This window comes from Mustela erminea, chromosome 2, assembly GCF_009829155.1.
Source record: "Mustela erminea isolate mMusErm1 chromosome 2, mMusErm1.Pri, whole genome shotgun sequence".
NCBI lineage: Eukaryota > Metazoa > Chordata > Mammalia > Carnivora > Mustelidae > Mustela > Mustela erminea.
In genome coordinates this window covers 142,551,832-142,575,857 of record NC_045615.1, presented here as the reverse complement: position 1 = coordinate 142,575,857, position 24,026 = coordinate 142,551,832, and the positions used below count along the sequence as shown (strand labels likewise).

General features: G+C 37.4%; 2 protein-coding genes across 2 annotated transcripts in view; one reads left to right on the top strand and one right to left on the bottom strand.

Moving 5' to 3' along the window:
- The first annotated feature begins 112 nt into the window (after positions 1-112).
- The window catches only part of PPAT (phosphoribosyl pyrophosphate amidotransferase), a 34,228-nt gene continuing 10,314 nt past the window's right edge, over positions 113-24,026 (top strand). Inside the window, exon 1 of the mRNA XM_032334384.1 lies at positions 113-403. Coding sequence (XP_032190275.1) covers positions 276-403 — 128 coding nt within the window. The 5' untranslated portion in view covers positions 113-275. The remainder of the gene's footprint in view (positions 404-24,026) is intronic.
- On the bottom strand, positions 350-23,002 carry LOC116585107. Its single transcript, XM_032334393.1, has 8 exons — positions 22,567-23,002; positions 17,660-17,746; positions 15,279-15,713; positions 13,403-13,492; positions 7,317-7,388; positions 6,075-6,140; positions 3,239-3,375; positions 350-2,061 (listed from the first exon to the last, which is right to left on the bottom strand). The coding sequence occupies exons 1-8, from the start codon at positions 22,946-22,948 to the stop codon at positions 1,996-1,998; spliced, it is 1,335 nt and encodes a 444-aa protein (XP_032190284.1). The 5' UTR covers positions 22,949-23,002; the 3' UTR covers positions 350-1,995.

Sequence of the window (24,026 nt, the reverse complement as noted above, 5' to 3'; positions counted from 1 at the left end):
TAGCTCCACCCCCAGCAGTCTTGGCTCCTCCTCTCCGCCGCGGAGCCTCTCCCTCCCTCCTCACTCATTGGTGCAGCCTGAGGGGGCGGGGCAGGGTGTGCTGGAGGGGAGCGCTAATCACGCTTACTTTGGGAAAGCGCGCGCCGCCGCAGTAGCGAGGGTCGAGCGGCTGGGGAGGAAGCGAGCCTCTGAGGCGTCCGGGCCGAGCGGGCAGCTGGTTGGTGCTCAGGCCCCTGCTGCGGCGGCAGGTCCCTCCACGTGCTTTCGGCGGCGACATGGAGCTGGAGGAGTTGGGAATCCGAGAGGAATGTGGCGTATTCGGGTGCATCGCCTCAGGAGAGTGGCCCACGCAGCTAGATGTGCCGCATGTGATCACTCTGGGACTCGTGGGGCTGCAACACCGGTGAGCAACCGGCTGAGGGGTGGGGGTGGCGGCGTGTCTGCTTCTCTCTCCTTCAGCCCAAGCCGTTTCCCGCGGCACGGGTTAGCGACCTCGTGTGCGCCTGAGGGCCTGGAGACCGACCTCTGTTGCCTGGATTGATATCTGTCTGTGGCATCAGCTAGGTTGCCAAGGCGTGCGCGGGCACCACCTTGCATCCCTGGACTCGCTGCTCCCCCCCAAACCCTTAATGCTCTTTAGGGCTTCCCCCCCTTCCCCGGTGTGTGCACCCCTCATGAGTCTGGCCAATTTGTAAGTGTCGGGTTCTCTAGGGTTAGCGGAATCGGGACTTCCCCCCACTACTTGCCGGTTTTAATCTTGCAGAGCCTGGAGCTGCTTTTGTGAAGGTCTGTGTGGGGTGGCTGCTGGTTGAGGTCCTGCAACACGTTGAGGTGTTCTCGCGGAACCTTCGACACTTTTGTTTGCAAGGGCAAACAAAACAAGCCTTCGACAGCTTTTGTTTGCAAGGGCAGAGCTTTTGAACAACTTGTGGGTGTGAACGTAGTCATAGCTGTGAGAATTTAGGGATTCTAGGGTTCAGACCCTGGGAAACAGAGCTACCTGCTATTCAGAAGGAAGTACCGGTTGCAGATCTCCTATGAACAAACTAAGGGAAAATAAACCAGTCACAGGAAATAGTGCATCCGCAGAAGAGTCACGGGTTTCAGATAATGAAGGAGAAGTTTGTAGTAAGAGGATGCCAAAGAAACAACTCCCTTCTTTAAAAGAGGGGAAGGGGAGCAGTTCCTGTATGACTAGATACATACTGGTTTTTGAAAAACTGGTAGATCCCTTTGAGTTAAAAAATAACTTAAGTGATCCTTCCGTTTCTTACTACCTGGCATTTGATCTAAACGTAGGTTTGACATTCTCGCCGAAAGTATTACAAAGTTTTCTTAAGGCAATACTGCAGCAATAACTCTTAAGGAATTTGGCAGTAACATTTATCAGCAATATGGAAGCCACAAGTATAAATGCATTCCAAATGTTTTGCTTTCCCTAAACAAACTTGGATTGCAAGTAGTCTTTCTGATCTTTGTAGAGTTGCAGATACTTTAGTTTATCTTACGTACTCCCTTTGCTAAGAGCTGTTAGTAATTTAGAGTCAGGGTTGAATCAAAAATATTTTTAACTTGAATGACTCTAATCCTGGATAATTGTGGGTTGACCCTAGTATAGATCTTGTTTTAAAATACTGTACATTTTTTGAGAAGATTAGATAAATAATCCAAGGATAAACTAAAATCTGCTTATGTGGTAGTTCAGCACAACATTAGTTTAAAACATTCTTAGGATAAGTTATTTTAGATATTCTGTGAAGGGAAGAGGATCTTCAGTCTCTCCTTTAAATATGTGCCAGAAGAAAAAGGGTTTATTTGTTTGCTTAATGAATACAACTTGATTTCTAGCTACATGCACTTTTCTGTAGTTGCTTTCATATGAAAGAATAGGGATTAGACAGTACAAGATAAAAGCAATAAAAATGTAATTATATGATAATAGCACAGTAATAAATGGATTCTCTGAGGCTGCTCATCTAACCAAATAAGTCTTTGTTAAGCTGGTTTTGAAAATTGACCTTGTGATGTTTTCAGTAGCAGCAGCGAGGAACGTGGTAATTTCTGGGGAACAAATGTATTAATGGAAAACTATTTAAAATTTTCCTTGTGTAGACATCGAATCATTAAGGTACACTGAGAAGACTGGTTCTCTCCCATAAATTCATCCAGTTAAAAATTTTGAATTAGCAAAAGTCCTCACCCTTTAGAGAAAGTGATCTGATTGGAAGAATGATGAAATTCCCTAATGTCTTGAAGATAAAAATCTTCTGCTACTCTGAATTAATCTGTAGGATTAAGTTAGTCTGTAGAATTAGTCTGTAGAAATTAAAAACTAATGTTTTTCTATGACATTGAATCAAGGAGTGTTAAAACTGGACACCTAGATAGGTTGTCATAACTTAATATACAGTAGAATTAGTTAAATACACTGTTCACTGGTAAGTGGTGGTCTGTTGCAGTCTCTACCTCCTCACTTCCTTACACTCAATACTTAGTTGTTTTAAAACAATAGTAACAGGATTCTGTTGGATTTTTTTTTCCTTTTTGTAAAGGAATTTATCTCTTACACATTATCTTCCTAAATCACGGAATCCAGAAGGTGAGATTGCTATCACTTTTGCATTGTATTTGGTTCTGTTTTTGTCTTAAGTATAATCTGATCTAAAAACATTTAGTCTCAGGGATTACAGAGTACCTGAAAGTTATATTATGCATTTCATGTAAATGCAACTAGAACACCAATTACTAGATAGTCATGCACTGGATACTTAATTCAGATGGGTTCATTCAGAAGCACTTCTTTCTAGTAGTTCTGGCAATTTGGAGATTTATTCCATAGCTCTACTTTCTTTTGGGGAATTTTCGTTTAACATTTTCAGTGAGTTCTTTAGATACAAACTGTGTGTGTATGTGTGTTCACGACAGGTACATACAATTGCCACATGCTTTTTCAGTCCTAAAAACTTTGGTTCAGTGGTTCGCAGAATTCTGAACAAACCACACCTTTTTAGATCAGAAATCTTCACGTTTCTACCACAGGCATGTCTTTTGAAGACTAGAATGATGTGGACATACTTTGAGGATTCCATAAAAGGAATTATTAAAATTTCATAGATTTATCCCATCAATCAGCTGATGAAAATGCCCACCCTCAAAGTGAATTATCGTTTTCCTGGGTTAGGAATTGAATCTTAACTACTGATAAACATATTTGTACTTCTAAAAATTTAAGATTTACCTGATGAAATTGGATCGCGTATGGGGTTTCCTGTCTGTAGAAACATTCTGTAGAATCTTTCCGTTCTGTTACGCATTGAGGAAACCCATTTGCAGTGATCTCAGGAGCGGTTTTCTTAAGAGATACAGACACTGGTCCTGTAAATAGAGTATATGATATTATCAGTAGAAAGGTACTTGGGAGAAAGAAATGCACTCAGACAACTTATATAGAATTAGTTTCCAGTTGTCTTCATTTAGTTTGTTGGAGTATACAGGAATAGCTTGTCAGAGAACTTGCATTGAGTTGCAAAATTTAAGGCTGGGGATAACTTTATTTTGATTTTCATCTCTTAGTAAAAATGACCAAAATGTCCCATTTCTATAGTGTTTTACATACCCTTGGCTAGGGAAGTGACTTATGTTAAAACTGTCCTTGCTGGTTGTTCCAGTCTTTGGCTTTGAAAGACTTTCTAATTCAATTACTTTCGTAATTTAATGATCTCACTTTTAAATCATTAGTATTTTAAATTCTTCCAGTTATAACTATTATTTCCAACTTTGCTTTTTACATCAGTTTGAAGCAGGACTGACCCATCCGCAAAGGAGTTTCAAAGTACTACTGCTTTGTCATTCTGGTCAATATTGGAAATAGTTCTTTAACATAAGACTTGAAATCTACTTTCAGGTTTCCAACATCAGTTTGATCTTGGGCAAGTCTCCTAACTTCTGAGTCTCTTTTCTCATCTGTTGGGCTAGACTTATGTATTAAAAGTTTAATGGGCAAAATCCAGGGGGTTGGGAATGATACTTTTGTGTGGTTAGCCCCTAGCAATTTTCCTTTTCACTAGCATATACACTGTAGGGCATTAAGAGATGGCAAAGGTCAGGGCAACTCATCTGACATGCACTTTAGGTCCAAAAATGGAGAATAAAATTTTTAGCTCACTTGAGATACAATAAGGGTCGTTGGGGATAGGGATGTTCCTATTGTTATCTAATACTTCGTTCAAAAAATATTTGTTTAGGGGCACCTGGGTGGCTCAGTGAATTAAAGTCTCTGCCTTCAGCTCCGGTCATGATCCCAGGGTCCTGGGATCTAGTCCCCAATCAAATCCGGGCTCTCTGCTCAGCAGGGAGCCTCCTTCTCTCCCCAACCCCCACCCCCACCGCCTCTGCCTGCCTCTCTGTCTACTTGTGATCTCTGTCAAATAAATAAATAAAATCTTTAAAAAAATATTTGTTTAGCTCCTATTGTATATACATAAGGCACTGTGGTCAGTACTAGGGATATTCTTTTACACAGAGCAGATACCTGGATCTCACAGAGAGGCAGTGTTAGCCAGCAGGCTCAAGAGCACAGACTTCTCTATGCCTCCATTTCCTTCTCTGTAAATTGGGTGTAATGATAGCACCTATATCATAGAGTTGTGCTAGGAAGTAAACGCATTAGTATATGTAAAGTACTTAGAACTGTACCAGGATAGATGCTGATCCCATGACCCTCCACCCCACTCTTGGGTATATACTCTGCTGCAATGCATACATATATTTAGTAGCAGACATGCCCAAGAATTTTTATAGTATTATTTGTAATAACCTCCATTTGGAAATAATGGAAATGTCCCAACAGTGGAATGGATAAGGAAGGCAGTGGTGTGTGTGTGTGTGTGTGTGTGTGTGTGTGTGTGTGCGCACACGCACATGTGTATTTTTTATATAATAAAAGATTCTACACATTGAAAAAGAGCAAGTGCCTACTACAAGTAAAATCATGGTTGAATCTCACAGTGTTGAGTGAAAGAAGCTTGACATTAAAGAACACATACTAAAAAAGTAAGAACATCTTGTGTGATTCCAAATTTATGGTGATAGAAGTCAGAATAATCATAAGCTTTATAGAAAGATGATTATGACTGGGAGGCCTGCAGGGTGCTGGTGTAATTTTTGTTTTGTTTTAAAGATTTTATTTATTTATTTGACAGAGAGAGAGATCACAACTAGGCAGAGAGGCAGGCAGAGAAGGGGGGCGAAGCAGGCTCTCCACTGAGCAGAGAGCCCGATATGGGGCTCGATCCCAGGACCCTGAGATCATGACCTGAGCCGAAGGCAGAGGCTTAACCCACTGAGCCACCCAGGTGCCCTGGTGTAATGTTTTATGTTTTGATTTGAGTGGTAGTCTCACGGGTATGTCCACTTGGTAAAAATTAAGCTCTTCAACTATTTGTGTATACTCAAAATAATTTGATAGATTTTAAATCATAAGATGCTTAAATTTAATTATCCTAAAGAGAGATGTAGTGATTTGCTCTGTGTTAAGTTATTGGGATCAGAGAGAGACTGGAACTCAGGTTTTCTGAGTTTCAGTTCACTGCTTTTTCTTCTGTATTTTTATTCTTCTGTTTGCTCCACTATTTTGTATTACCTTTTCTGATACCTATAATGAGTCATTTTGGAACTACAGTTCACATAATTAGGTTGACTTATTTGTAGGATTGCTAAAATGTTATACTCATTACTAACTACCTTTAGAGAAAACTAAAACTGAGAACTTAGTACTTTGTGGGTTTTTTCCTTTTCCATCCCAGTCTTCTGATAGCAGCCACTGTAAATTGTAATTTAAAGACTCATGATGAATGGACAGTTGTGCAGAAATTTCTGACTCTGGGAAAGTTTCCATTTATTCTGTTACTTTTAATGAACTATGACAGAAATCATTGCTCAGCATTTTTCCTCTCACACAGCTTATAAACAATATATTTAGTCTAATTTGTCAAGGACAGGAATAAACATCTCTTATCAGGAAAAAAGAAACAAGTTTTTTTCAGTGCCAAAACTTGGCATTTCTCAGCTCTTACCATCTTCGTGTGCTTTTCTTTTGATGCTCAAAGTTCTTGGGTTTTTGGTATGACCTTCAAATAATTCTTAAAACAAAACAACACAGGAAAACAATCATTGTATAATTGACACCATTTAAAATATATTCATCTTCAAGCATTCAACTAAACTAAAGTAAAAACATTAAAGTGGTTGGGGAAATAAAGAGGAATGAGTTTAAAAATTAAGAATGCTTTGGTACAAGGTTTGGAAAGATTGAAATTCTTAAGTTAGGTATATGCTTCAAAATAATTTTTGGGGTCATTTGAACATTTAGTAGTGTAAGGATTTTATTTTTGAGAAATCTCTTGCACATTACAATGCAAAGAAAAAAGTTAATAGAATTTTTATTTTAAAAACTCAATTTCAAGGTTACCATGTTTCCATTTGGCAGTTCTGAGAGTTGGTCCTCTTAGAATGCAGTCAACTTCTTCATAAAATCTCATTTTTCTTTGAGGGTTGCCATTTTTCTTTTGTAAAACTCTGTATTCATATTTTAAATTTTTGTATTTGGTACGACATTGTTTCCAGTCTCTGTCTATTCCAAACTGCATTAGTCTTCTGGCAATTTCCTCAAATATTTCTTTGTTTCTTGTGGCCCTTTCAAGCATTTGTTTAATTTTTTCATCAGACCATATATGTATAAGCGCCTGACCTCATTGTCACACCAGTGTTTTCCAGCCTCTGTGTCGCTCACTGTTACAATCTGTAAATGATTTTTAGCATCTTCTAAAGGTATATGATTACCTATAAATCAATGTGATTTACAATTATGCAAACTTACAGATAAATCTTGTATTTGAATATCATTTACTTAAAACAACCTGGGTTGACATAAAGCACTGATAATTATAATAATTTCAATATGAGGGTCAAAATTTCTACCTATGTTCATATTCAAATAAAATATTTAAAAAATTAAAGCAGACTTATCTCCAGTATTGGTGAGATAATTTAGCTGCTTTTCATCAATAGGTAATCTTCACTGGATATTTGTAAATGTGGAGAGTCTTGGTATAACTACTTAAACTGGTATATATTAGCCTAAATTATTTTTTTCTTTTTTAAGTAGGCTCCATGCCCAGTGTGGAGCCCTATGTAGGGTTTGAACTCAGCACCCTGAGATCAAGACCTGAGCTGAGATCAAGATTCCAATCAGTGCTCAACTGACTGAGCCACCCAGTTGCCCCTAAAAAATTTTTTTAAACAGTTAGACCCTGTACCTGACACAGTGATACTTTGTGGTGCTTTGGGGCCGCCCAAGTCTTCTGAGACTGTACTTATGGTATCTTCCTCTGTCAGAAAACAAAGAGAATAGCAGTTTAAATTTGCTGTTTACAGAACTCGAATTTACTTTTGCAAGTGAAGGTTATACTGAAAAACTAGTAATACTGGATTCCAGCATCAAAACTAGCCTAAGGGCACCTGAGTGGCACAGTTAGTTAAGCATTTGACTCTTGGTTTCAGCTCAGGTCTTGACCTCAGGATGGTAAGATCAAATCCCACATGGGGCTCTGTGCTCAGTATGGAGTAGGCTTGAGACTTTCCTTCCCTTTCCCTCTGCCCTTCCTCCCCCTCTTTCAAGTAAATAAAAAAATCTTTAGGGAAAAAAAGAACCAAACTATAACCTCATAGCCAAGAACATTTGTCATCTCTAACCAAATTTTAAAATGCCTTTGTAGGATTCACCACCTTCAAAATCTTGGAAATAGTCTGTCTTAAAAGACCCAAAGCACATTCTCTATTTGGGAATATGAATATGATAGCACTTTTTTTTTTTTTTAATTTTATTTATTTAACAGAGAGAGAGAGAGATCACAAGTAGTCAGGCATGCAGAGAGAGAGGGGGAAGCAGGCTCCCCGCAGAGCAGAGAGCCCGATTTGGGGCTCAATCCCAGGACCCTGAGACCATGACCTGAGCTGAAGGCAGAGGCTTGACCCACTGAGCCATCGCGGTGCCCCTGATAGCACTTTAGACTCAATTTTGTAATGTCTTCATTGTTACATTTTAACACTTGACAAAGAGCTCTTACATCTCTTTTTCATTGGATCCTCATTGTAACTGAGAATGATCCTTATTGCAATACACATAAATAGGTAAAAGACCTTAAGATTAAGTGGTCTTGGGGGTGCTTGAATGGCTTAGTCCTTAAGTGTCTGTGTTTGCCTCGGGTTGTGATCCCAGGGTCCTGGGCATCAAGCCCCACACTGGGCTCCCTGCTGGGCGGAAAGCCTGGTTCCTCCTCTCCCACTCCCCTGCTTGTATTCCCTCTCTTGCTGTCTCTGTCTCTGTGTCAAATAAATAAATAAAACCTTTAAAAAAAAAGATTAAGTGGTCTTAGCAGTTCTCATGTTGTGTTGTTAATAGCAGAAAATTAAGAAACTAATAGTGCTTAGTGTGGTAAATATAACATGCATTTATCGTAGTATAGTATTGTGTGTATAGGAAGTTTACAAGTGAGCTGTTTGTAGTTTGGGGAAAGCTCTTCCTCAATAATATGTTGGATTGCCGTGTTGAAGTATCACAATGCTATGATAGTATTCCTTTACTCCTACTGTACTTTGCTGTATACACTGGGATTTTTTTTTTTTTTAAGATTTATTTATATATTTGAGAGAGAGGTGGAGGGGCAGAGGGAGAGGGAGAAACTCAAGCAGACTCCACACTGAGCATGGAGCTCTGTGTGGGGCTTGATCTCACGACCCTGAGATCAGACCCAAGCTGAAACTAACAGTCAGATACAACCGACTGTGCCATGGAGGTGCCCTGGGACATTATTTTCTTAAAAAACAGTTTGTGTTACTTTTGTCTGTGAAGTTACTTGTAATGGTTATTGTAAAACTGATACAATAATAGACCAGTGAGGCAAAAGGTGAGGTGGTTAGGGAGCCCAAAGCCTATGCAGCAATAGGTATGTGAGATTTATATTAGGACAGGACTAGATCTTATTTTAAGGACATGTTTGCACAGTAAGACTAGAATGAAGTCTAGCTTTTAGCAGTATCAATACATTAAATGACAGGTTGTACTTTGGAGCCACATAAGGCTGCCTAATAAGTTACTGTTTTTTAAAGTTGAAATTTTTATTGAGATAAACATGCAGTTTTTAGAAATACCAGAGATCCATTTCATACTTGGTCCAGTTTTCTCCAATGATAACATTTTATTAAAGTAATATACTGTTGGGGCACCTGGGTGGCTCAGTGGGTTAGGCCGCTGCCTTCGGCTCAGGTCATGATCTCAGGGTCCTGGGATCGAGTCCCACATCGGGCTCTCTGCTTAGCAGGGAGCCTGCTTCCTCCTCCTCTCTCTCTCTCTGCCTGCCTCTCTGCCTACTTGTGATCTCTCTCTGTCAAATAAATAAAACCTTTAAAAAAAAAATAAAGTAATATACTGTTAAATCAAGGATACTGACATTGTTACAGTTCACTACTCTGATTCAGAGTTCCTGTTCTACTTGTGCTCACTGTGTGTATGTGTGCATATTATGTTCTATAATAATTTTATCACCTTGTAGACTCATGTCTCCACCATCAAAGTCAGGATACTCCACAGTTCCAACACCATAAGGATCCCTCTCATTGCCCTTTTATAACTAAAGTTACCTCCTTCCATGCCCAAGCCCTTTCCCCACCCTCACCCCAGGGGAGAGCACAAGTTGAAGGTAAACTTTGGCAAACCTTATTTCAGCAGAATTGGAATTTATGACATTTTATCTAAGTGACTAAAACCATCACTTCTGGGCTCAAGCACATGCCCTACTTCTGGGAAATAGAAACATTTAGAGATTAGGTGTTTGGTGGAAATTTTGAGTAGTTAGTGCTAGAAAATAAGATATGTTGGAGGGTGGCAGTGTGGAAGTCCCTAAATTTAGCATATTTTAAGGAAAGAGAAGCATTTAGTTTCTGTTACATTTCTATCCCAACTGGTATACTGCAGTTCATTTCTGACACTCAGTACCTGGAGTCTAGCATTAGACTCCGAAGCTTTAAGGGATCAGTCTTCCATAACACTGCCCTTACTGCTCTCTGCTCAGCAATCTCTGTACCCGATGTGAGGCTCAAACTTAGAACCCTGAGATCAAGAGCCACATGCTCTACTGACTTAAGTCAGCCAGGCGGGTCTGTATTCTTTATTATGTCACAGCTCCTTAAAGAGTTTGTGAAAATATAAAAAGGAATAATTAGAAAATTCATACCTTTAAAGTTGCCTGTATTTAAATTTATCACCTTACCTAAGTCTCAACTTTTTTTGTACATTTATAATTTTGGGGTTTTCCGAAATTTTAACAATCAAGTCTTTATTTGGATCTTCTATTGGATTAAAAATTTAAAGTTTCTCGGGGCACCTGGGTGGCTAAGTCATTAGCGTTTGCCTTCAGCTCAGGTCATGATCCCAGGGTCCTGGGATTGAGCCCTGCGTCAGGCTCTCTGCTCATCAGCAAGCTTGCTTCTCCTTCTCCCACTCCCCCTGCTTGTGTTCCCTCTCTTGCTGTATCTCTCTCTCTCTGTCAAATAAATAAATAAATAATTTAAAGGGTCTTAATATTATGGTTCATGTGATAAAAATGCATGCATTATAGTTTATAATTTACCACTAAGATTATCCAAATTGTATTGAAAATGTACATAAGTGTTTTAAATATTTCATTTTAAAGAAAATTATTTCCAATTTTTGTTCTATTATAAATAGTAAATGAAATGGAGAAAACAAAAAAACTTGGCATAGCCTCTGACGTCATCTAACAATATTATCTAACAGTAGATAATTTAGTGCCCTCTGCTGGCCATCACATTGTTAATTTTTGTGAAATTGTGGGGATAGTGAGCCTTTTAATTTTGTAAATACATTTTACCACAGCCAAAAAAGAAAATAGATAATTTTAAGATCATTCTTTAAAGAACAGTGTAGTCTTTCACTTGTGATTTTTTAGGCTGATAAGAGTAACCTCCAATAGAATGTGTATATGTCGGTCTGCACCACTCACCCAAAATTGATCTACTTTTGACTGCCTATACTTGAAAGTGGTGACTTACGAGAATACAAAGATATTGAAGAATTCCACCTCATATATAAATAGCAACTGATACTGGAGATGAATTAAGTCAGTTTTAGGTTTACTCAGAAGAGTCAAGTAACTGACAAGACTGTCAAACACAGATTTCCTCGGTAGACAGTCCTTTTTCTGCTAACTTTCTGATTCCTTTTATCATCTCTTGCCTATGCCTCAGGCGGGGAGAAAATAAATTTATTTTAGATCCAAAGAAGTAGGTATTCGATTTTCATGGGCCATTTCTTTTTACTTATTGTAATAGGTAGGCATAGCCCAGGAGTTCTGTGATTCTTCCCAGTGATTAACTTCTTTCATATTGCATTACTCATGCATTTTTTAAAGTGATCATTGGAATTGGATAATTTTTCTACCCTAAATGGAATCAAATTGGATTTTATGTTTTACTTTCTTCAGCCCTCTGCTGGCCTTACTCTCTAAATATGACAACCTAGCTATGGTTTTCAACCCAGGCTGTGCTTGACGATCTTCTATAAAAATATAGATGTGTGAACACATCCTATAACACCCTAGGCCAGAATCTCCTTGAGTTCTAAATTGGGAACTAATTAGTTATCTAGAATCCAGGAGTTCCACAGCTCTAGTTAGATATTTATTTGAAGTAAGAATCTTATAGCACATATTTAAGATGGTTAACATTAAGTGTCAATGTTAACAATATGGGGCAATAGCAATTCAATTATGAAGTCAAAATGAAGTAACTTCTACTTATTTTTACATGAATGTTCATCACTTTATTGTGTTGTTGCTTTTATGTATATATGTGTGTATTTTTTTTTTTTTTTTATGTGTGTATTTTTTAAGTAGGCTCCATGCGTGGAGCCCAGTGCGGGGCTTGAACTCATCACCCTGAGATCAAGACCTAAGCTGAGATCAAGAATTGGGCCTACTGAGCTTACCCTGCTGCCCCATGTTTTGTTTTGAGTTTTTTTTTTTTTTTAAAAGATTTTATTTATTTATTTGACAGAGAGAGACACAGCGAGAGATGGAACACAAGCAGGGGAGCACCTGAGGGAGAGGGAGAAGTGGGCTTCCCACCAAACAGGGAGCCCAATGTGGGGCTTGATCCCAGTCATGACCTGAGCGGAAGGCAGACGCTTTACGACTGATCTACCCAGGCACCCCTTTTAAACATATTCCAAATTAACATATGAACATACCAGACAATTTTAAAAAATACTTTCAGTTTATATTTGATTTAATGTGTTTTCCTTTCACATATAAAAAAATTATCTTGAGATTTGTACTTAAGTGAGTCCAGGGGACTAACAAGCTAAAATCTTCTGAATGCTAAAGTTCTTAATTTTTTCCGTGGAAATCTTTGTCTTACTAAACACAGTCTCATTTGAGCTTTTTTACTTTCAGTGACAAGGGTCATTGCTGTGATGCCCTGAGAACCTTAGGAGCCCAGAGTTTTGCTCACCTTTGTTATCATACCCCTAGTCAGCTGCATGTTCCTATCTAATTAGTCTCCTTAATTTCTCCCTGTTTTCACCTTCACCATTCTTCACCATTAAAAGCCCACTGAGCTTTTAATCTATCGTATCTGATAAGTCAGAGAAAGAAGTTTGCCAAGAGTGTGGGGAATTTGATTACCTGGTTTGTTAATCAGTATGATTTTGTCCAAGCCTATATGAAGCTTTGAACTAAAAGACTATGTATGAGGTGTGTGATGGCTAGTTAAGCTTTTGCTTGGGGCATGATGATTCCCCCCATTACTCATTTTGGTTTGTGTAAAAGACAAACCATCATATAGAAAGCACTTACTTTCCTTCACCGCTTTAGTACCCTGTACCGTAGGACAGTGTTTCTCAAACTTGAGCATGCCTGAGCTCCCAGATGATGGTGAGGCTGCTACACTTTGAAAACCACAGTTATAGGGAACATTACTAACAGTTTTCACCTTCCATTTCTGTATTTTGTAAATATGAGTATTACTCTTCATATAATGTGTTAATAAGCTTGTATGTATGTTCTTATGATATCTTAGTTATTATAGAATCTCATTATATATAATATTACACATCAAATGTAATTAAACCATAAAACCCTTCATTAGGTCCCTACCCTCATGATCTCTAAACCTAATTACCTCCCGAAGTCCCCAGGCCCCATCTCCAAATGCTCTTACATATGTTGGTATGACTTTAGGGGTGACATAGTTCAGTCGATAGCAACATCATATCATAACATGTTATATATTTTTTCACACACAAAAACAAAAAATACTGTTTTACCTGTAGCAGGACTTTGTTTTACATCTCCCTCTCTTAGGTCTTCTGACATATGACCAACAAAGTCATCTTCAGCCGCATCTCCAGCAATGACTGTGGGAATATAGTGGGATATATGGTGGTTTGGTTTTATTTACTTTCAGGAAGTGTTTTTAAACTCTAATATGTTATTTTTACTTTTAAAGTGAACCTGATGGGGGTGTCTGTGTGGCTCAGGCAGTGAAAAGTCTGCTTTCAGCTCAGGTCATGATCCCAGAGTCCTGGGATCAAGTCCACCTCAGGCTCCCTGCTCAGTAGGGAGTCTGCTTGCTTCTCTGTTGCTTCTGCCCCTCCCCCACTAGTGTTTTCTCTCTCTCAAATAAATAAAATCTTTTTTAAAAACCTGATGCTAGATACTGTGCTTGTTTGCTTTTCTCTAGTTTACATTCCCCACCCATAAGTATCTTTAGTCTTAGGTCCCTATAGATACCTGGTATTCTAAGTCTTTAATGAGGTTTTCTGACATGACTGATGGAATCACCATCAGCTGTATCTCTGGCATTTACTCTCTGAACATAACCATGCTGCTGCTGTTGGGCGACTTTGTCACTAGTCATTTTAATTTTAACAGGACAGATGTGTGGTTCTCTAACAGACCAGTTTCTTCTCCACCAGCGAAAGATTTCAGGTCTTCTCGCCACCATTTCTCAATCCTAACTCTGTCATTGCCTCTCTTTCCGCTAGATACGAATTCATACTCTGAGAATTAGGACTGCATTGTTTAAGGCAGATATTAAATGATCTAGAAACTATATGGTTAGTAGAGGTCTTTAAGAACATCTTGTCAACTCAAGAGGAGACACGTGGTTCAAGATTCCACAAAGACTGAGCTAGAACCTCAATTTCCTGACTCTTGGTCTAGAATTCATCTAGTTTATTTCATGCTGTTATATCTCTGTGTGTATTCCTTCTCAATCCTTTGGGTTAAACTCATTTTAAAGAACTTTATGATGTGTCCCAGGAGAACTTATACTTCAAAGACATTCTCATGGATTTTGTGGTTTTCTAAGTTCTTTAATGTTCTTTTTCTGCTAACTCAATTTTACAGCAGTTACAATGAAAAACCTGCTTTTTTTAATAAAATATTTCATTTATTTATTTGACAGACAGAAGTCACAAGCAGGCAGAGAGAGGGGGAAGCAGGCTCCCTGCTGAGCAGAGAGCTGTGATACAGGGCTCAATCCAGGGACCCTGGGATCATGACCTGAGCCGAAGGCAGAGGCTTAAACCCATTGAGCCACCCAGGCACCGCGGAAAAATTTGCTTTAACTTCTGCCATTTAGAATGGCAGTTTTACCTTAGTAAAATTGGTCTATTTTTTTTTTTAAGGTCTTATTTATTTATTTGACAAAGAAAGATTGCAAATAAGCAGAGAGACTGGCAGAGAGAGAGGGGGAAGCAGGCACCCTGCTGAGTAGAGAGCCCCGATGTAGGACTTGATCCCAGGACCCTGAGATCATGACCTGAGACGAAGGCAGAGGCTTAGCCCACTGAGCCACCCAGGCACCCCAAAATTGGCCTGTTTTTAAACTTGTGGAAATCAATTTTATTTCATCGATAACTTCATACTACTTTCTGTGTTTTGGAGGATATTGCATATACATTAAATCTGTTTCATTAAGTGTGTAAGCCTGATGATTCACAGACCTGTACCCCTGGGGCTAATAATACATTATATGTTAATAAAATAAAAAATAAAATGACAAAAATATGTTTCATGATAAATTCAACCTTTAGCTTGTGAAACCTGTTTAACTTAGATTATATTCACGTTATTATGCTACTGAAATTTTCATATAATGTGACCTGATGTTTAGATTGCTTTTCTTTGCCTTCCTACCTGTCCGATTCTCTTCTGTTTTTACATTGGCACATCCGTTGGCTTGTTTTTCATCTTGGAATTCCTGTTGTTGTGATTTCTCTGTTTTATTGTGTCCCAAAATAGCATCCAACTCCGTAAAAAATTTCATACTCTTAGTTATGCCTTGGTCTTGAGCCATTCTTACAATCTTATATTCATGTTTTAAGTTTTTATACTTTGTTCTGCACTGTTTCCAGTCTCTTTCTATTCCAAATTTCTGAAGCTTGGCAGCAATTTGTTCAAATATCCTTTTATTTCTCACTGTTCCTTCTAGTTGTTGTTGTATACTTATATCAGACCAGATGCCAATTAGAGCCCTGACTTCTGGTACAGTCCAGTGTTTTCCTCCTTCATTTGCTATAGTTGGAATAAAAGGTGAGTTAATACAGGGTTCCATAAATGATGTAGAGTTACCTGTATCAGATGGGGAGGGAAAGAGATATGTACATAGGTTACATACATAATGATAAGTAATCAGATGTAACCTTAGTAAACAAAGAAATTTTCTCCTTAGGCAATCATAGCTTAGCTTTTTTCTGAAACTAATGGGGAGATGAAATACAGAACCTGAATCTATTTCTCACCATGACAGTGACTGGCTTTTAAAAAGTTGTGTTTTTAATTGGTCACATTTTTTTTTTAAGATTTATTTATTTATTTGACAGACAGAGATCACAAGTAGGCAGAGAGGCAGGCAGAGAGGGGTGGGTGGAAGCAGGCAGAGAGCCCGATGTGGGGCTTGATCCTAGGACCCCAGGATCACGACCCGAGCTGAAGGCAGAGGTTGTAACACTGAGCCACCCAGGTGCCCCTAATTGGTCACATTTTGATCATCTTTTTTCCCCCTGTCATTTCTTATTCTTCTATCCTGCTCCTTTGGTATGTGGTGTGTATATCACTATATACTGAATGTTGAATATATAATTTTGTATTATTTACTTTCAGAAAGCAATACATTTAGAAAATGGCTCATTGAGGGCAGCTCTTACTTGTTTTTTGTTCTGTGATAGGATAGGTGGAAGCAATTAATCTCCTCCTTTAATCCAGTGATTAAAGGAGGATGGCTACACCCGTTGGCTACTATCAGTATCTCCTGGGGAGCCTTTGTAAATGATTACTTTGCTGTTACTCCTACCCCTAATCCCCATATTGTGATTCTAGTGCGCAGTCAGGACTAAGAACCAAGACGGTGCACGAATAAAGGGTTGGAAAGAATCACATTATAACAACTGGTGCTTCTTAACTCCTTATTGAAAATAAAAGATGTCCCATTGACCAAAGACCAAATGTCATTTTAAGTAAAGTATTAGATTTTTTTTTTAAAGATTTTATATTTATTTGACAGACAGAGATCACTAGTAGACAGAGAGGCAGGCAGAGAGAGAGAGAGGAGGAAGCAGGCTCCCCGCTGAGCAGAGAGCTGGATGTAGGGCTCGATCCCAGGACCCTGAGATCATGACCCGAGCCGAAGGCAGAGGCTTTAACCCACTGAGCCACTCAGGCGCCCCAGTATTAGATTTTTTTAATGCAAGATAGTGTGTCAGAAATTCCATAATGCCTTCGGGAGAATGTCCCCACTTAGAAATCCTAGCATGGTACCTTCTGGTTATATCTCTTGCACAGTTTTGCAACTCATTTTATGGTAATGACATTACTTGAGGTTATACTGGTTATTTAAACAACCACATCTGTGTTTGTCTCAGATTTATGTTTATGTTTAATAAAAAAGGTTGTTCAAACCTCACTATAATGTAAGTCATTAAAAAACACTTTTTAGCATTTTCCTGAAGTATATAGGGAACTTTCTATTTTGTGGTGTGTTTAATGTTTTTGTTTTGAAATGCTTTCCAGTATTTTTCCTTGCTTGAATTAACAACCTTCAGTAAGAATTTAGAAGCAGAATGGGGATTTATGTTGACTTGAATTGGGTGAATAAAACTGTCCTTGACCTCATTGATTTGATACTATTTACTTTAAAATGTAGAGTTCTCTTTGTCTTGGACCTCAGAAGTGCAAAAGTGACATGTTCATTAAATATTAAGCACCTACGATGTATAATTTTCAACATTATATTCTTTATTATGCTTAAAGAATAAAGGGTGTGAATTTGAAGGCTAACATTACTAGGCAATTTACATTTTGTTAAAGAAATAATTTATTTTATAAATGTGACTATGGGATTTTAAAAAATCACTTATTTTAGAAATGATTTTTTTTTAAGTATACATAGGGGGAAACACAAGATAATCCTATAAATGTTTCTATCAGGAAAAGTCATGAAGTTTCTCAGAAACCAGTCTTACTTTCTGATTTGGAATTTGATCATTTTCATTGTATTTTTAACCCACGATACTATATACCTAGTTCCATTGGTCTGATATGAGAAACCAAAAGTAAAGGATTTCCTGAGAGGTCTTCTTTATCTTCTAATGTAACTGACATGTTGCCTGGAAAGAGAATAGAATTCCTGTTAGAGTAAGTTCTAAGGAAGGTAAAAATTGAATTAATAATGGCTGGGAATGCTAGTAGCTTGAGCTGAATTTGACCATATTCATGAAGGATTGAAGATTTGTAATGGACACATTTTTTTTTTTTTAAGATTTTTTACTTCTTTATTTGACAGACAGATCACAAGTAGGCAGAGAGGCGGGCAGAGAGAACGGAAGGGAAGCAGGCTCCCTGCCAAGCAGAGAGCCTGATGCGGGGCTCGATCCCATGACCCTGGGATCATGACCTGAGCCGAAGGCAGAGGCTTTAACCCACTGAGCCACTCAGGCGCCCCATGTAATAGACAGTGGTTTAATATGGTTTAAATACTTACCTATATAAAGAAAAATTTAATTTCTTCTGTCCACTGACATGGTTTATTTTGAACTTCCACTAGATTTGTTTGCTAATTTTATGTTTCTAGAGATGATTATGGTTTGTTTTCAAATTAAATTACATTTTTTAAAGTGAGATGTTTTCTTGGGGTGCCTGGATGGCCCAGTCAGTTAAGTATCTGACTTGATTTCGGCTCAAGTTACAATGTCAGGGTGGTGAGATCCTCAAGTCCTGGGTCAGGCACTGCACTGAGCAGTGCAGTGGAGCCTCAGCCGGCTTATAATTCTCTCTCTCTCTTCTCTCTCTGCCACCCCCCTCCTTATGCTTGTGCTCTTTCAGGGGGAAAAAAATGAAGTGTTTTCTTTATTTTTGTAATTTAGGTACTTTAACATAATAGACACTTGATAAATGATAGTAGCAATATAAAACAGAGGTCCTATAATGAGATAATCAGAAAACCTTGTTTAATTGGCATATTTGGTCAAATAGCTAAAATTTATTGGTAAATACTAACTTTTCAGAAATTAATCTATGTTTAAGTAGACCAAAGAATGTGTCACTTAAAAAGAGCCATGCCAACCTTGAAAAATGAAAATGATCCCCTCTTGATCTCCTGGTTTTATGGCTTGGGTGTTTTCATAAAATCAGGCTGAGACCACTTTTTAAAGTAATCAAATGAGGAAGGTAATTGTGAGGGAAAACTAAAATACGTCATTCAAAGGAACCCAACATAGAATTTTGGATTCAGTTGGCACATAAGATAAATCATAATTACAGTGAGGCTGAAGGTTGATCAAGAGGTAGTTAAGTACATTTTGATTGCCCTTTGTAACTTTCTGAATCAAAGATTTATTATTCATCATTTCCTTATTTCTTTTCAGTTTTGTTTTACCAGTAACAAATAGCATTCTAAAGTGTGTAAACCTGGCGATTCACAGACCTGTACCCCTGGGGATAAAAATATATGTTTATAAAAAATTAAAAATAAAAAAAAACAAATAGCATTCTATTTTACTTCATTATTAGGAGAACAAATATTAGGCATGATTTTAATCGCATGAACATTTAAAATCAGTTCATTATTTAGATGTATTCCGTTAAAGAATAAAAAAAGGAATGTTTGTCGTCTTGAAGATAATATTCGGGATTCCTATTTTAAACTAGAATAACAAATGAAAAATAAGGGAAGCACTTTTGTTTTCAAATGGTATACAGCTGGTGATACGAAAACTAAAAATCTGTAGTTACATAAGAATTCTCTTTAAGAGAAGTGTGGAAGATGATGTACCTAGTTAATGTAACGTGTGAGGTTTGTCGAGAACAGTAAGGGAAGATAAGGGTTTGATATTCTGATTTAGGGCCTAGTTTTATGTTTGTTGAAAACAGCCTAGAGCTAAACATTTAGGCCAGAGTGCAAAAGAAAAGCTTTCTTCCCAACTTCTTCAGGAGTATTTTTTTCTTAGGTTGATCATTCTTACCATCAGTTCCAAAATTGTATGCAAGGGTCCCATGCTCTGGAGGTGTTGTTTTTTTATTTTTTTTTTTCTTTGCTCTGGAGGTTTTAAATTGAAACCCTTAAGTCATTACTCCTGATGCGTTTGTATCAAGTAAGAGGAGGGAAATAGAGTGGAAATTTGGTCACTGAAGGAATGTGATCCAGGAGCAACAGTAGGTCAAAGGTATTCTGAGCTTGAGGATGATTAGAAGAATTTCCAGAACACGAAGCCTTTTAAGAGTTTGTATTTGAGTCCTTTGCCAAGGCTCAGTCAGGCTACCTGCTGGCTAACAGGGAACCAGATCCTCTGTCCTTACCACTCACATGAGGTTGATCCCAACAGTGGAAAAGGCACATTCATTTTCTTTCCTTCTTAAGTTTTCCATACACCAATAAAAATTATCCTGGTTCCACCACAGAAAAACCGGAAGACATTATAAATGAATCAGACCTGGAGAAAGGGCTTTCTAAGCCTTAAAAAAGACTGTTTGCATTAGCAATTTTAATTAAAAACCTTTGAAAAAATCCAGCCAAATCTGTAAGGCCAAAGAGATCATGCAATTTCTAAGACCTCAGTTGACATGAACAGTTAGTTTGTAAAAATAAACATATAGAAAACTGTTACATATCACTAGCAATTAAACAAATGCAAAATAAGTTATTTATTGCATATACCATCATAGATAGTTATTTGTTATTAAATTAGCATACTTCATTATTTGTTAAATTAGCAAAGTCTCTCTGCCACTTCCACCAGATTCTGTGATCTGATATGATCATAGAATGGGTTCTCTATAAAAAGGGACAGTCTTAAAAAAAAAAAAAAGGGACAGTCTAATTGTTACTAAAGTACAATTCTTTTAGAAAGCAGTTCTTTTGAAACACTATTTCAAAGTAATGATACCCTTCCTGACCAACAATTGAACTTCTAATAGTCTCTCCTAAAGTAATAATGTTAATTATGGACAAAAGGTATTAATTATAAAGGGGGCAAATATAAACTCTGCTTTATGCACTCAAATATTATGGAACCATTAAGTAACATTTAATCCTGAATTATAATTAGTTCTGGGTATAATTTAAAGATTATTATTAAAGTAAACAAACTGCTAATGTGCTTGTAATTTTATAATTTAAAAAGTTTAAAGAACAAACCTTGGCATCATTGTGGATATGTGGGAAGGGACTGCAAAGTAGGGAGACCAGTTAAGAGGTTAACTTAATATACCATGTGATAGATGAAGTTCTGCATGGTGGCAAAGAGAATGGAACAGAAAAAATAATGAAACATGTCAGTAGATTTTTTTTAAGGACTTAGTGATTGACCAAAGGTCAAGGGCACCTCAAATGTTTCTATGTAAGTGATTGGACATACAGTAATATTAAGGTGGAAGCAATTTATAGGGGCACCAGTTCTAAATGAGGGAAAAGAGTGTAGTTTTAGGATTTGGGTTTTGAGATACCTTAAACATACAAGGTTAAGTTGTTAATTATGGGCCCTCTGCTTGTAAGTGAAAGTGGAGATTTTGGAGCTGTAGGGGCACCTAAATGGGTTAGAAGGAGATCCTGTTCAGTGGAGATTAAACACACACACACACACACACACACACATGAGTAAGAGAGAGGGTGGGCAAGGAGACTCAGTGACACAAGAGAGGGGCAAAAAATTGCAGTTATTAGAACCCACATCTTTATTACACCAAGACCAACCTCTGGTTAAATTCAAAGCTTTTCAGAATCTGAGTGGTTTACTTATCATTAATCAATATTTATATAGCATTTAAATTTATATAGCATTTAAATGATGAAGAGTGCAGGATGGTTAATTGAATAAAATAATGTTATTGCTGTTTAACTTGACGATAACTGTAAAGCTTTCTCAGAATATGGTATAGTACCAGAAACGTAAAGGAGTATGTTAAGTGGAGTGGATTTTTTTACCAAATGATTATTGAGCTTTAAACACAAAGTTCAGATTAACCTAATTAACCAAATTAACCTAACTTCAGCTTCTGTCATTTTACCCTACCCCCCTTTCTCACCTGGTATTTTTTTCTACTACTTAAACCATTTTCTTTTGGGTGTTGCATTTATTCACCGGTGCCCTGTTTTCTGCGGTGTTACACATCATTGAATGTGTGTGCACGTAGCTCAGTGCTTTGCAGACAGTAGGTATTCGAAATTTTGAATTGAACAACTCTGCTCTTAAAAATAGCATCTGTAAGACTTTGGCTATGGGAGGTATCTCATTACTGCCACTGATTTCCCCACTTTCCCTAGTCCTACATTCAACTTCCACAGACCGAGCAAATTCTACGTAATTACGATGGGGCTTAACAACACAGCAGGTCAAGAACCTTGTTTTAATATCTAAATCATTTAATATCGTAAATCATTTATCAAATCTGTTTTTGTTTCACTGATGGTTTAAATGGAACTGTTCTTCCAAACGAATAATGAAATTGTTTCTTAGTTCCTAGTATTTTAGTGCTTTTATTGATAAATTTAGGAAGTGGGAATATAGATATAGAGCAGAAAGTTCTATCTTGTTTGGAGCTGTGGAGAAACAACAGCGGAGCATATATTAGATTTTTTTTTTCCTTTTGCCACTCTTAAAAAATTAAAACCTGAAATACTCTCAAAACCTAATCTATTTTCAAAAAAACATATCAGGTATTGCTTAAGGAGAGTTGGCATTAGTGGTTAATGTTGTTAATTATTTTAAGCATTTAATGTTGTTTCAGTGTTTTTTTTTTTTTAAGTATTTCACAGATTTAAAAAGTGGAGGTATTTAATCTTTAAAATTTTTACCTTGTGCAAAATAGCATAACAGGTCAGTTGTTTTTCTCAACTATGATATTCCAGGCTATGTTTATCATATGGACTCGGAAGTCCCTACTCTTATAGTTTGTTAGGTAAAAACAAAAGAATGCTACTTTTTCTTTTTACCTTCAGTGGTCCCTGGAGCTGCACTTTGGCTCAGCGTTGCCAGGCACCTGTCATTTGCATCTTCCTCTCTTAATTGTGTGGCAGGTTCATACTGCAGGATCGCATCCAGATCATGGAAGAACTTCATAGTTTTAGAGCTGTCTCCAGAGTTATGGGCATATTTAACTGTTCTGTATTCATATTTGAGATTTTTGTACTTTGCCCGGCACTGTTTCCAATCTCTGTATACTCCTAGTGCTTGCAGCCTTTTAGCAATGTAAATAAATATTCCTTTATTTCTCAGGGTTCCATAAAGTTGTTTTCGTATATTTTTTTCTGCCCAGACACTTAGCAAAGCTTTAACCTCTTCTTCAGTCCAGTGCTTTCCTGCTCCACTCTCCATGTTGAAAGTGACCTGGAAATGATTCACTATTTCTAGCCAAGGTTTTGTTTCCTAGGAAACCAGACGGCCGGTTGTCAATAAGCTCCAAAGAGCTGAAAAGATCTAGTTTAACTGGTTCAAGCTGCCTGAGGGGAGTAACTTGAGAAACTGCCAAATAAGCAGGCTCTGTGATTAAAGAAGCCTGGACCTAAATGATTCCTAACGTTTTTTCCATTTCAGCCTTAAGGGGAAATTACCCTTGAAATGGAAGGGAAGGAAAACCATTTTCTAAATTTCTTTTCTTACATAATGTACTCTGGCTTACTAAAGGATTGTTGATTTTTTTAAAAAATTATAAAAATGTGGTTGGCAGATGTTCATTCTGCCCTAAGATTTATGGCTAACATTAATTTTTCCCCCTCTGGTACGAATCATTTAGTCTTCTAGCACAGGTTAATATTAAAGACCACATCATTTCACTAAAGAAATCCTGTGTCACAAATGGACCAGTCTTACAGGGTGTATAGTATTATGCATGTCTATTTGATGTATTGATAATTTAGTAAAATTTCAATTTTAATTATTTTAGATTTTTACTTTGTAGGCATACTTAATGTTGTAGTTTTTCTTGTTATTAAAATGCCAAAATATCTACAGCATGTAGTTTAGAAAAAGATCTATTTTACCAAATAAGTCAATTTATTAATTAATAATGTGTACATTCATATATTAAAGATTTACTTTTTATTTCCACCCTGATGTATATTCTTTGGGACAAAAATTTGTTAATAAACATCTGATATTTTTATCATTTGTTCAGAACTATTAAAAATTGTGTAACATTTAGAACCTTTATTTTATCATTTGATACTCCACAGTAGTACAGATCCTCTTAAGTCTTATATGTTATCTGCTACCTCTGGCCTAGCCTTTGGCTTTCTTCTCTAATCTATATCATCGCCTAAAAATACGAACACAGGAAATGAAATGCAAAGTACCCAATCAGTTTAGGATTTTTAGAAGCAGTATTTGCCTTTTTTGTGGTAACTAAAGTGATAGATACTTGTTGGGAAAAAAGTGGAAAGCGCAGCAAAGCAAA

What these genes read in the sequence shown, in the direction of transcription:
- LOC116585107 (XM_032334393.1), bottom strand. Translation starts at nt 22,948, where the DNA reads ATGGAGAGTGGAGCAGGAAAGCACTGGACTGAAGAAGAGGTTAAAGCT. An exon ending in ACAAAGTATCACTGTGTCAG is followed by an intron (nt 6,141 to 7,316) that starts GTACAGGGTCTA and finishes TTTTGTTTTAAG; the next exon opens with AATTATTTGAAGGTCATACC. An exon ending in ACGCGATCCAATTTCATCAG is followed by an intron (nt 2,062 to 3,238) that starts GTAAATCTTAAA and finishes TTTGTTCCCCAG; the next exon opens with AAATTACCACGTTCCTCGCT.